Source organism: Colletotrichum karsti, assembly GCF_011947395.1.
Source record: "Colletotrichum karsti strain CkLH20 chromosome Unknown Scaffold9, whole genome shotgun sequence".
In the NCBI taxonomy this organism is placed as follows: domain Eukaryota; kingdom Fungi; phylum Ascomycota; class Sordariomycetes; order Glomerellales; family Glomerellaceae; genus Colletotrichum; species Colletotrichum karsti.
In genome coordinates this window covers 227,408-239,557 of record NW_024065909.1, presented here as the reverse complement: position 1 = coordinate 239,557, position 12,150 = coordinate 227,408, and the positions used below count along the sequence as shown (strand labels likewise).

Here is a 12,150-nt window from a genome sequence, read left to right as displayed (position 1 = left end):
ATAACGACGCAGCCTTCCTTGTATCCTCCTTTGCTACTGTCCGCTGCCACTCTCTCCCTCCCTCTTGACACAACCTTCCTTTCCGTTTGACCTTTTTTTCTTCTTCTGTAGCTGTATCATTCATTTCTCAGTGGCCGGCCACTTTTAACCTTTGGGGTGCATTTTTGAGTGGTTTCGTCGCAGTCCTCTCGTTAAACGAACTTCATCCCTGTCCGTCGACTTGGCTGTTAATATACATCGTCAACAACACCTCCATCTAAAGAAGTAAAGAGACAAACAAGCACATCCGTCAAGATGCACAACTTCTTCCTCGCCCAACTCCTGCTGGCGATCGTCGCCGTCTTCGCCAACGCCGCCCTCGGCCACGCCATCAACTCCAACCCGGGCCCGGCCGCCGTGGTCGTCCGCCAGGCCGCCCCCGTCGCGGCGAACCCGCCCTCGACCGTCATGTCGTGCGCCGACTACTCCCGCATCGCCAACCTGTCGACGATCGGCGCCAACAGCACCTACCGCGCCACCTTCTTCGCGGCCTCGCCCAACGGCAACCAGTTCAACGCCGAGGTCCTCGACACCGCCATCGCCAAGCTGCCCTCCGTCATCCGCGACCCCGCCCTCAACGAGGCCTGCGGCAACCTCACCGCCCTCGCCATCGTCGAGGCCGAGCGCAACTTCACCCAGCGCATCGTCGCCCAGTTCTCCAACATCCCCGTGCCCCCGCCCCTCACCACCGGCCCCATCATCGGCGTCGTCTGCCTCAGCATCGTCTTCTTCTGCGGGAGCTGGGTCGCCATGCCGTAAAAGAGAACATTTCGTGTTGGACGAGGAGGTGGAAGGAATGGGAGGATCGGGGGTTGTGGATGGAGGAGCATAGCGTGGTGTTTCATGAGTCGCTGGGGACTAAAGATCTTAATGCACCTCCTTTGCAGCCAGTTGACTGGGCGTTTTGATGCTTCGCACGTGAGATTGGATACCGCATCGATTATGCTAGTGTGGTGTTCGACGAATACAATAACGATACCCTACTTTTACCCGTACTTGAACTCCTTGGATTCTTCTCACGCTGCGTACATGTTTCTCATATCCCCCGACATGCATTTAGCAGTGGAAGGTGATATTTCGATGAGCGGTTGGCTGAAACATCTTGTACCGAGATCTAGTCCTCACATATTCAGACAACGTCGGCTTAGTATGTCACAGATAACCGGGAAAGACAGATCTATTCGAGATGGGAATCATTTCGACGTCTCATTCAACTGCTATGTTTTCTGACTACAAAGGCTCAAGAGCTCCTTGTCCACTAATAGGCTCAACCTCGACATCCCTAGCCAGCTTCTTCCACCCCTTCAACCTGCGTTGATCAACCCAATTACCATGAACCTGGGCTTTGACATGGAATGGCAACTGAACAACCGCAATAGGCTTCTCAAACTCCCTCGTATCCAACACGACGATCTCATTCCTGTTCGCCCCCCTGCGCTCAACCATGGCCATAACCCACCCATCCCCCTCCGGCGCGTCGTCGCTCCTCGGAACGAAGATCGGCTCCTGGACAAACGACCCCGCCCCAGCGTAGAAATACTCCGTCTTCTTCGTCGCGTAGTTGTGCATCGCAAGGCCGTTCAACCCGTTGACGATGGTGTGTCCCTTGCTATCGCTGCTCTCGTCGATGTAGACATTAATCCAGACGTAGTTATACGCCTTTGAAAGAAACCTCTCATCAAGCCGCGGGAACTCCGCAGGCATGTCCAGAATCACCTCCGGATCCGGCACCTTGCTGTTATTCGGCGCCGACAGATCCAGACTCCAGCGCACGTAGTCCGCGGCCGGGTCCGCGGCCGGCAGCCTCCCGTCGTCGGTCGGGAAGAACGGGAACCCGTTGTCGTGCACCCTCGTCGTCTCCAGGAACACCGTCGCGCCGTCCTCGCTCTCCCACGCCCCGCCCGTGTGGATGAGCATGCAGTTCTCCCACGAGTACACGCGGTGCCGCTCGTCCGGCCCCCAGCCCGGCGGCAGCGGGGTCGTGCTCCGGCGCGGCGCGACGACGAAGGTCGCGGGGAGGTCGTAGTCCCAGGCCCAGTGGTGGCCGCCCTTCTTCATCCGCTCGACGTCGCCCTCGAAGCACCAGAGCACCAGGACGATCCAGTTCGGCGTGATGGCGCAGTCGTGGATCGGCGCGCACCAGGGGGACTTGATCCACTGCTCGTCGTGCTTGACGCCCTGGCTGTCCAGGGAGTAGATCACGATGTCGAGCGACGCCAGGCCCGTGGCCTCGTAGCCGTAGACGACCAGTTCGTTGGTGTAGGGGTCGACCTTGGGATGCGCCGTGAAGGTCTTCGCCCGGACCTGCGGCCCGAACGGGTCGTATTTGATAGTCTCCAGTGTTTGGGGGTCGACAGAGTACGGCAGTCCGCCCTCTTTGAGCGCGAGGAAGTGGTCTGCCCAGAGCACGACGTTGGTGTTCGCCGTCGAGTCGACGGCTGCGCGAACGCAGGGGTGGTGTGTGAAGGGGTTGCGGTAGAGGCCGAAGAGAGCCTTGTTCGCTTTCCTCTCCAGCTTGTAGCGTTCCGTCTCGACGTAGCGCATCTTCATATCGACCCTCCCGTCTCTGAACCGGAACGCGGAGATGTTGCCGTCGCCATCTAGGGGAACGTTGCCGGGGTGCGGAGGAACAAAGGGGTCCGTCATGACTCTGTAGAAAGTGCCGTCGATCTCCTTGGGTATCTCGCCCAGCACCACCAAATCGCCGATTTCTCCTTCAAGACGGCATGGTAAGTTCGATCCGGCCAGGTCGTAGGCTTCGGGCCATATGGTCTTGAGCCCGTAAGCCGTCTTGGCGGGAACAGGAGTCTCGGAGTCGCTGTCTACGCGACTTGGGGCCATCGTCAAAGACTCGTTGCAAAGGGATGCTCTTTCTAAGAGAAGTAGACGTCTTTCGGGATGCCTCTTTCAGAAACCGTCTCGAATATTCGTCCGGGCACTTCCTTTCTTATAGGTAAAACCTTCAGACGGCGCGACTTTGCCCACTGATCGAGATTCCGTCGAATGCCCCCTTCGGACGGATGGGAAATTCACAACTACCGAAACCCATCACCCTTGGCGAATCCACATTAAACTTCTTCGAACGAGGCCTTTCGCAGCCGGGCCGTAGTCCCCCTTACGTCAATCATCACACCAGAATTCCCCGCATTATCGGGCGGCCGACATGTTCACTCGCAGCGGCACCATACTATGTAGGGCCCCAACTCTATTGTATTGCCGACTGGAATAGCTCGAGATCGGACGGATCCCCGGGATTATCAAGCACGGATGCAATTCTCAACCGTCGTCCAAACCCATCCGAAGAACACGAGCCGCAAACCATGACACGTCGTCTCGTGGGTCGTGGCCTGCCGACCAGCAAACAAGAACCGGATCCATCTCGGCATGAAACCTTACATGACACCAGCTGGGCCCGATGCCATCGCATTCCATCTCTTGGTATGGGGGATTACTATTTGCCGGTACCGCATTGGTTGCTCGGTCGCGTGTGTGGTGTTCTGAGGACTGCATGGTAGGTTTCACCGATGCTACTTCGGGGACCTGTGGTAAGGAGGAACCCGTCGGCATCGTGCCGATAGTTGGGGGTCTGTGCAACGACATTCCCACGGGGCGCGCGGAAGACAAGACGGACGGGATAGTGGATGGCTCCGAGGCAGTGAACGACATGTCGATTCATTGAACAATTAATCCGTAGCAACATGTGTTTGGGTGTACTTGAAGTCGGCATAGGCACGCGGCAGTCACCAAGTTGATAGAAGAGGCGTTGAACCACACCGCCCGCAAAGACTATAGATATCACAACTTGATCTTCCACCTGGTACAAGAGAACTGATTACAAAGCTGTGTATTTGAAATCGATATACTCCAGAAACGCCGATGACCCCAGGGGTCAGGTAACGGGAAATCCCACTCGTATGCTCACCTGGCAAAATCCTTAGGGAGGAGAATCTGCATTGACTTATTCTAAAAGAAGAATCCAATACAAGAAGGCAGAGACGCATGACAATAAAAAATCCTGGAGAAGCAAAGCATGTCCGATGATGGTGGCTGGGTTGAAGCAAGGTATCATCTATGAGCAGACTGGCTAAGAAACGGGTCTCAACAACTGCTGCGTGGCACCAGTGAATATTGATGCGAAATTTCTTGAGCTACCGTGTTTTCCGAAAGATCTATGATCACCAATCGAGCTCAAGTTCTTACGATAGGTGCCCTGCGCCTCCTGTTCAGCCAGCACAGTTACGAATTGGCCTCGACGTTTTTACCATGCCTGCCTCTGAACAATGGTCGTGTAACGGACTTATTATCATTAAAAGGACCTCGAAATCTTACTTTCAGCTTGTTGATAACATCATAAGTTGCGCTCCAATCATGAGAAAGAGTTTGCACGTCTCCAATGTACTCTGCTGGCCTTGGTTCTTCGGACCAAAACGACAATCTATACAGTAAGTACGTGACCGTTGCATGTAATTTTGCCAGACAGTCATCAACTGAAACTCAAATTATGCTCCTCCTGGGAGTGATGGGTATGTACAACAGTGACCTAGGACATGACCTGGACTTAGAAATCTGTCCACAAACCTCATACTGGCCAAAGAAGGATGTCTGTACTCATAATCAAAGACTAACCTACGAAGTCTTCAAGGTCTCGAATGTCCGCAGGATAGCATATTTCGTTCTCTCCGCAATATGTCTGATCTCCTCCTCAGTGCTGGTATACGCAGGGGCAAGCAACACGTGGTCTCCCAGGACTCCATCTTTCGTGCCGTTGCCGGGGTATAAGCTGATCCCGAACTCATTGAGACCGTTGAGATGGATTTGGTTGGCGATATCAGCTGACCGTGGAAATGGTTCCTTCGTTCTTTTGTCCGATACGAACTCGATCTGGAACGCTGTGAGATAGTGAACGTGATGCAAAGCTATTGGATACTTACACCCCAGAACAAGCCTCTACCTCTGATATCACCCACATATGGATGATCATCTAGATTTTCGTGTAGGAGCTTCTCCAAAAGGGCCCCTTGTCGCCGGATATTGGCGACCAAGTCATCTTCCCGAATAATTCGCTGTACTTCTAATGCTGCAGCACATCCCACTGGGTGACCCTGGTACGTGTGGCCGTGTGAGAAGGCACTTTTGCGGCGTCAGTAGAGCGAAAATGCATGGCGATGACATGTCACTCACCCCGTGCCGTCTGTGAGAGCTTCGGAGACGCGGTGGTTTATCATGAGGCCCGCGACGGGCGCGTAACCACCTCCTAAACCTTTCGCCATCGTCTGTATATCAGGAGCCACGCCGTCATGTTGCCACGCGTGCAACGTTCCGCAGCGGCCCATTCCTGACATGACCTCTAGGTAGACTTTAGCAGGTACTCAATGAGAACTTGGCTGCCTGCAGAATCTCACCATCGAGTATGAGAAGAGCTCCGTACTTGTCACAGACTCTTCTCATCGCTTCGAAATAACCTTCTACCGCAGGCACACAACCCAAAGCCTGACACGTTTAAATTAGCATGATGCAACAGTATGAGATGTTGGCTGACATAGACTTACCGCGCCAACTACTGGCTCGGCAACAAAAGCGCAAACAGTCTCGGGGCCAAGTTCCTGAAACTTTCGGTCCAGCTCATCCGCCAGCTGCTCGACGTACTCGCCCACTGTCTGCCCCTCTCTCATGCCTCTATACGCATTACAAGCCGACACTCGGCCAATATTGGGAAGCAACATGTCCGTGAAGAGGCTCCGGCGCGCGACGTGCCCGCTCATGGAAAGCGAGCCGAGGGTGGTGCCGTGATAAGAGCCCTCCCGAGCGATGAAGTTGACGCGTTTAGGCTGACCAATCTCGACAAAGTACTGGCGGGCCATCTTCATAGCTGCTTCCATAGCCTCAGACCCTGAGAGATGAGTGAGTAACGATTTTCAACAGCCATCAAGCTAGGAGAGACATACCAGAGCACATGATGTAGGCCTTGGACATGGCGCCGTCTGTCCCTCGGACCAGCTCGTCTGCCAACTGTTCGCCGATGGGGTGACCGAAGAACATTGAGTTGCAATACGCAAACTTGTCCAACTGCTCAATCATGGCTTTCTTCACCCGCTGATTGTTCGAGCCGATACAGGCAACGGCCGCGCCGCAGGTCGTGTCTAAGATGGACTTCCCGTTTGAGAACGTCAGGTATTTTCCGTTCGCCGCCACAACCTGAGGCGGTGCAGCTTTCAATGTTCGGTGAAGCACGGCACTTGGAATCGCGGGCAGTTCGTGGCTAGAGGAAGCCGCTCGGACGACAGAGGTCGTCGACATCGTGGCCGATCGAACTCGCGAAAGGGTGCGCATGGAGGTCGGCGCTACTCGTTTTAGCAGCATCATGTTTGAGTCTTGAGAAGATGATGTTGGAGTTGTTCGAAGCCTGTATATGAACCTGATTGGTTTCATGTGATCGTGAGCGATAAGACTTAGGTGAAGCCGCAAAGGTCAGTGTGTTCGAGGTCAGATAACTTTATCAACGTCAAAGCAACAATGCAGGCGGTTCTTATCGGCTCAAATTCATTGAGTCCTTACTGTGAACACTCATTCCAGAGACCGATGATTCATTCTTCGGTGAGCTCGTGCATGGCTTATCTGCAGGGCGTATCTGGCGTATCTCGCGTTGAGGGGCTGGGAGGTGGGGTAATGGCTTCCAACGCTGACCGTGACGACTTATCGGGGAGTTTTATGGTTGTTCCATTAGACCAGTGGCGTATTTGGACTTGTCACAGCATGTTTCAAACGGCAATTGATTATCACTCTCGCCCATTTTGGTTCAAGATGGTTTGTTATTAGACAATATTGATTCAATTCGGTAAAGAGGTAAGTTGGAGAGCCAGTCTGGAGTCTGGAGACTCTCCCGTTCTCCCACATGGTGACGAATCCCATTCAAAGTACGTCAAGCTCTGAAGTTTCCCACTCTGCTTGTGAAACTCATGAACACAGAGATGGAGGTTCTAAGAAACCCTTCGTTCCAACACTTCGCAACGTGACTCCAACTTGCCCATGGTAATTATGCTGTCTCATCCAACCTTGGCTTTAACTGCACTCGTCACAGGCGGCGACGCAAGCGTGAGCTCGAATGTTTCCGTTTCTCCGTACTCAGGCTACTTGTCTTCAACAGAGTACGTCCGCGGCAACATCGCTGCCAATAAACGTAAATGTCATAGCGCCAGTAAAAGCAGAGATCTACAAGAAGAACCGATATGTTGAAGAACCTGGGGGCGGCGTTGGAGGCAACATTCACGTGACCTCAGCCTAACCCTACAGATATTTAACGCATTTGCCATCCCCGTAGTTCTCTTACCGGCATTATACAGTCGTACTTGATGTAGGTACTGCATGTTCTGGCGCTGCGCGCGCATCTCGTTGGGAACTGACACCTCGATCATCATGCCCATGTCGTGCTCCGCCTCATTGAACGTGGTGTTACTCTCAGAATGACACGCATCGGAAGGTTGTCGGCCGCGGGCTAGTAGAATTCGCGCACACCCATGGTCCTGGATCTCCGGATATGATTGAAGAGTTCGGCGATTTCTGCCTTGCCGGCTTGCCTCAAGTCAACAATAAAGGCTCTCCGGACGCGTCCAGGATTTCCGTCCAGTCGACTTGAGAGCCATCCTCCGTCTTTCGCTTATGCCACAGATCCTCAAGAGTGTCCAACGATAGAGCGATGTTCTGGAACCGCCGCTTCTGCAACGTCAACTGCAGCCGGTTTCGGACGGCATCCATGTGGTGATCCTCCGTAGCCTCTCCGCCGGCGAGGAACAAAGGAAATAGAATTGCAGATTCCGCATGACTTCCGACTGGAATATCGGAGACGTGCCTGAGGATGTTGGATATCTGCGTGCGAATCTTGGTGGGAAGAATATCCCAGCTCCCTACTGCCGAAAGCCCGTCTTTCTCAGGGGAGAACGATTCGCCCTCACTTCTGGTTCGCACGAGTCGATACAGAAATATCAAAACGGCGCTCCTGAAAGCGTGGGCCAATGCCATCAATTCCGGTGCAGCGTCTGGGCGACACCGCCAACCCTGCAGCTCCTGCTCGGTCTCGGAGCAAGTTTGGTGAAAGCGCACCATTCGCTCGGTGTTTTCATCGTCAGAGAAGTCCGGATCAACTCTCGTCTCCTCGTCGAGACAACAGAGTGTGGAGACATAGCGCAGCAATTCAGTCGCGACTCCCAAGTAAGTATCGACGACATCCGTGATGCCGTCCAGGTAACTGCAGTCCAGTAGAGGTCGCCGCCTGAGAGTAACGCTTCCGACGATATCGTGATATGCGAAGTTTCGTAAGATCCACTGGCCTTCGGAGCTCTTCTTGAAGACGTCTGGCCCGCGGAGTGTGACGCCGGAGCTCATGTCTGCCGTGGCGGACTCTATCATGAGCTTCGCGCCTTGCAAGTGCGTCTGCCATCCGTGACAACTGCCCACACAGACTTCCCCGATCACGAAGGCGAGGCAGGTCGCCACTTTGGTTTCGTACCAGGTGATGTCGTTCTGGGGGTTACTGAGAGCCGTTGCCAGGTTGCCCATAGCTGTCGAGTGAGCCTCAAGAGCTGCGACCTTGTATGAATGATCGCTGAGGGATAGATGGCCGGATGCAAAAGCAACAAGTGCATCATACAGAACAGATGACTCCATCGCCATAGGAAGAAATGCTGGATCATGTTAAGTCTTGCGCCTTGAGGCAACAGGTTTTCGTCACTCACCTGAGAGGAAAGAGTTGAACTGCTCATTTACCGTCAAGTATTGACTGAGAATCTCAATGTAGTACCGCATAACCTGCCGCTTCTGTGGCGGCTCGTACTGATCTGCGGTCGGTGCTGGTGCGCATAGCGGAAAACATCGCGACCGCTGATGTGGGAAATCCGGCACTGAACTTCGAGGCGGACTAGACTGTGGTTTCCGAGGTACGACATCGCGAATCGATTCCCGGATGCACTTCAAATTCAATCGCGAACATGTCCCGCAAACAGGGAACGTGTTTTCGACACATTTCTTGCGCCTAGGTGCTCCGAGATTGTCAGAATCACATACCCAGAACCACGGGCCAACGGGCTCGGTGAGGTCTCACCGATATCGGCACGTTAGACAGCCAGTCTTATCATGCTTGGACCCCTTTCTTCGGCGCGTTTCGGTCTGAGAAGCGGAGGCCATGGCAATGCTCGTTTTCTGAATAGTCTAACGTGAATGGCGATTGATGATTGAAGTTATGCAGCGGCGCGTTGGGCGTAATGGGCGTGACGTAGGGGTCCTTCGATGTCAAGAGGGAAAAGAGGACCGCCGAAAGCACGATAAAGTGGATTGCAGGGAGAAATGAGCGGAACTTGCCAGTCAGATATGAACGGGTCTCATGCCTGTTTCGTTCTAGTGCTACGCCGTCGGCGAATGTCTTCTTCCCCGCGTTGGAGCTGATGCTGCCCGCCATCGGCCCTTGACTCCGCACCGAGATCTTGTCATCTGAATAACTGTTATCTAATTCGCTCGCTAGGATGCTCAATGAGATCAAGTGGATCAATATTGTCTTGTCTTATCTCGTCGTATCTTTTCTCCTATTCGCGATGTTATCAACGTTCCAGACCGCAACGGCTTGCGCGTCTGCTGTTTACGATATTTCTTAGAGAGGCTGCTGATCTTAAATGACTCGTTTCTTCTGCTGTTACTCTTCTTTTCACTTTGGAAAACCCAAAAACACACAGAAGCAAGCATAGTTACAGACAGTTGAGCAAATCAAATTGCGATCTTCGGGTATTTCATGACTCAAAACTACAGCAACGCACGCTTATGCTTCCTCCTCCTTGTATGGACACTGAAATCCAACACAATCGGCAACCCAGCAGCAGGCACTATGACTGCGAAATGGTTGCGAATTACTCATACCCGCCTGCTGTTGTCCTCGACCATAGCCACGTGGGAAATATCCTTGTCGTCGCCTTGCTCCTTGTCGTGCAGCCTCTCCTGCACATCGTGTCTGACCTTCTCATCTTCCGTCGGGTAAGCACGCTTGAACATGGTCCAAAGGGAGTGCGCAAACAGGTCGTCCATGGACTCGATACTACGGCCCTTGAGCTCCGGCAAGCAGAACCAAACGAAGACGGCGCCGATGTAGGTCATGACGGCGAAGAACAAGAAAGTACCATAGCCCATGGTCCGCAGCATGTGGGGAGTAGCAGACGTAATGCCGTAGTTGACGATCCAGTTGGTGAACAGGCAACACGACATGCAGAAAGACCGGATACGAGCAGGGAAGATTTCAGCACTGTTCATCAGTTAGCATGATTGAACCTGTTCGCGTCGGGCTTCAATAGTACTTACGCAGTCAAGTACGGCGCGACTGAATGTCCGAATGACCATCCGAAGGCATAAAGATAGATCATGATGATACCAACGATTCCACCGGGAGTAGTTCCGCTTCCGGCCTCGACGTCAGAAAAGCGAATGAACAGTCCGATGTAAAGCATGGAAGTAGCTTGGATGGTCGCGCCGATGATGAGAGGAAGGCGACGTCCAACGCGGTCGACGATGACAGTGACGTAAATGATCGTAGTGGCCAGCTTGACTACACCGTAGACACCGGTCGTGAGGAGAGAGCTGGAGCCCTTCGGGACACCGATCATGGCGAAGATTTGAGGCGCGAAGTAGTTGAGCGAGTCGGTTCCGGTGAGCTTGTGGAACAAGAACAGCGTGACGGCAAGGAAGAGACGACGACGGTTGCTGGGGTTCGTGGCGATGTCTTTCATGACAACGAGGTAGTTGGTTCCTGTTGGACTCCATTAGTGCCAATCATTCCACAGAGATCGAACTAACTTACCCTTAGCAGTCTGTTGTTCAGCCTCAACTTGAGCTGTAATTTCCATGTACTCTTGCCGAACGTAAGGGTGCTCGGCGGGCAGGCCTCGCAACTTGCACAGGTTTTTCAGTCCACGCTCATCCTTTCCCTTCGCGATCAACGCTCGAGGTGTTTCAACGACGACTGGTTACAACCATCAGTTTCTGAATCTTCGTGTGTCACCTTGCATGCGGGAGACCACTTACACCAAATGAGGACGAAGAGGAAGAATCCGGGGATGAGTTGAATGCCAAGAGCCAGCTGCCAAGCCATGTTGTTGTTGGGGTCTTGATTGGGCCAAAGACTAACGGCATAGTTGACCCAGAATGCAATCGCTAAAGCAAGGATGATCATGAGGTTGTAAGACGTGGTGAGAGAGCCGCGAATAGACTTGGGGGAGTTTTCGGCGAGATATTGGGGAGCCAACTATATTGATGAGTTGTCGTTAGTTATGATAGTCAACGTAGACCGCCCAATGGGTCACTCACCATAGAAGTTGCACCGATAGCGACACCAGCCAGCAGACGACCAGCGTAGAGAACGTCGAGATTCGGAACCTCTTGCATTCCACAGCCGACTAGGAATAGTGCAGCCATGGATGTAACTGCCTTCTTGCGTCCAAGATAGTCGGATAGAGGTGCTGCGAGCAACGCGCCAGCGGTACCACCAGCAGCCACTTGTTCATGTTAGGGTTGTATAAGGCTCGTTAGATACGAAGTCCACTTACGCATTGCTGCAATATTGCCCTCTATTCTTTCCCGTTAGTCTCTGTTTCGAGGACGCTTTTTTGGTGTCGTTTCTTACCTCTTTTGTCTGCCTCCTCCGTACTGATCGTGTCAAATCCGAAGGCTTTCCTGAACGAGGGGAAAGTCATAATGCCTCCGATGTTCCCCTGGTCAAAGCCGTATGCACATCCTGCGAAGGCGATCGTGATACCCAGCAAGAGGAGTTTGGCGTTGAAAATCTCCCGAGGGTCCTTCTTCCACTCGGGAGAGGCGAATAACGAACCTCCGCCCGCCATTTTCGCAGTACGTTCAGTGTTGATTGTGGTGAAGGGACTGAAGAGCTGAAGTTTTCGTTGACGGACAGACTACCGAACGATCACTTGTGTCAGAGAGGAAGTTAAAGTGATGGCTCTGGCTGTATCATATATCCGAGTTTCCTGAGTCAATAGTCTGTTTGCATCCGTAACAAACTTACCACCCCGTGGGGAGGAGGCGCCAGCAATACCAAGAGCCGAACTACCCCGCGTAACCCACAGC

General features: G+C 53.2%; 4 protein-coding genes across 4 annotated transcripts; 1 reads left to right on the top strand and 3 right to left on the bottom strand.

The window, feature by feature from the left end:
- Window positions 1–294: 294 nt before the first annotated feature.
- CkaCkLH20_03615 (uncharacterized protein) lies at window positions 295–798 on the top strand (the record flags this gene model as incomplete). Its single annotated transcript, XM_038886334.1, has 1 exon — window positions 295–798. One exon carries the CDS (start codon window positions 295–297, stop codon window positions 796–798), a length of 504 nt encoding a protein of 167 aa, XP_038748176.1.
- A 471-nt stretch (window positions 799–1,269) lies between these two features.
- On the bottom strand, window positions 1,270–2,880 carry CkaCkLH20_03614 (retinal pigment epithelial membrane protein; the record flags this gene model as incomplete). Its single annotated transcript, XM_038886333.1, has 1 exon — window positions 1,270–2,880. The coding sequence occupies one exon, from the start codon at window positions 2,878–2,880 to the stop codon at window positions 1,270–1,272; it is 1,611 nt and encodes a 536-aa protein (XP_038748175.1).
- A 1,785-nt stretch (window positions 2,881–4,665) lies between these two features.
- Window positions 4,666–6,402, bottom strand: CkaCkLH20_03613 (putative class III aminotransferase; the record flags this gene model as incomplete). Its single annotated transcript, XM_038886332.1, has 6 exons — window positions 4,666–4,920; window positions 4,971–5,169; window positions 5,221–5,386; window positions 5,442–5,529; window positions 5,589–5,929; window positions 5,985–6,402. 6 exons carry the CDS (start codon window positions 6,400–6,402, stop codon window positions 4,666–4,668), a joined length of 1,467 nt encoding a protein of 488 aa, XP_038748174.1.
- A 1,212-nt stretch (window positions 6,403–7,614) lies between these two features.
- Window positions 7,615–11,909, bottom strand: CkaCkLH20_03612 (MFS quinate transporter; the record flags this gene model as incomplete). Its single annotated transcript, XM_038886331.1, has 9 exons — window positions 7,615–8,717; window positions 8,769–8,865; window positions 9,940–10,318; window positions 10,375–10,819; window positions 10,871–11,032; window positions 11,095–11,314; window positions 11,377–11,564; window positions 11,616–11,636; window positions 11,693–11,909. The coding sequence occupies 9 exons, from the start codon at window positions 11,907–11,909 to the stop codon at window positions 7,615–7,617; spliced, it is 2,832 nt and encodes a 943-aa protein (XP_038748173.1).
- Window positions 11,910–12,150: the final 241 nt, after the last annotated feature.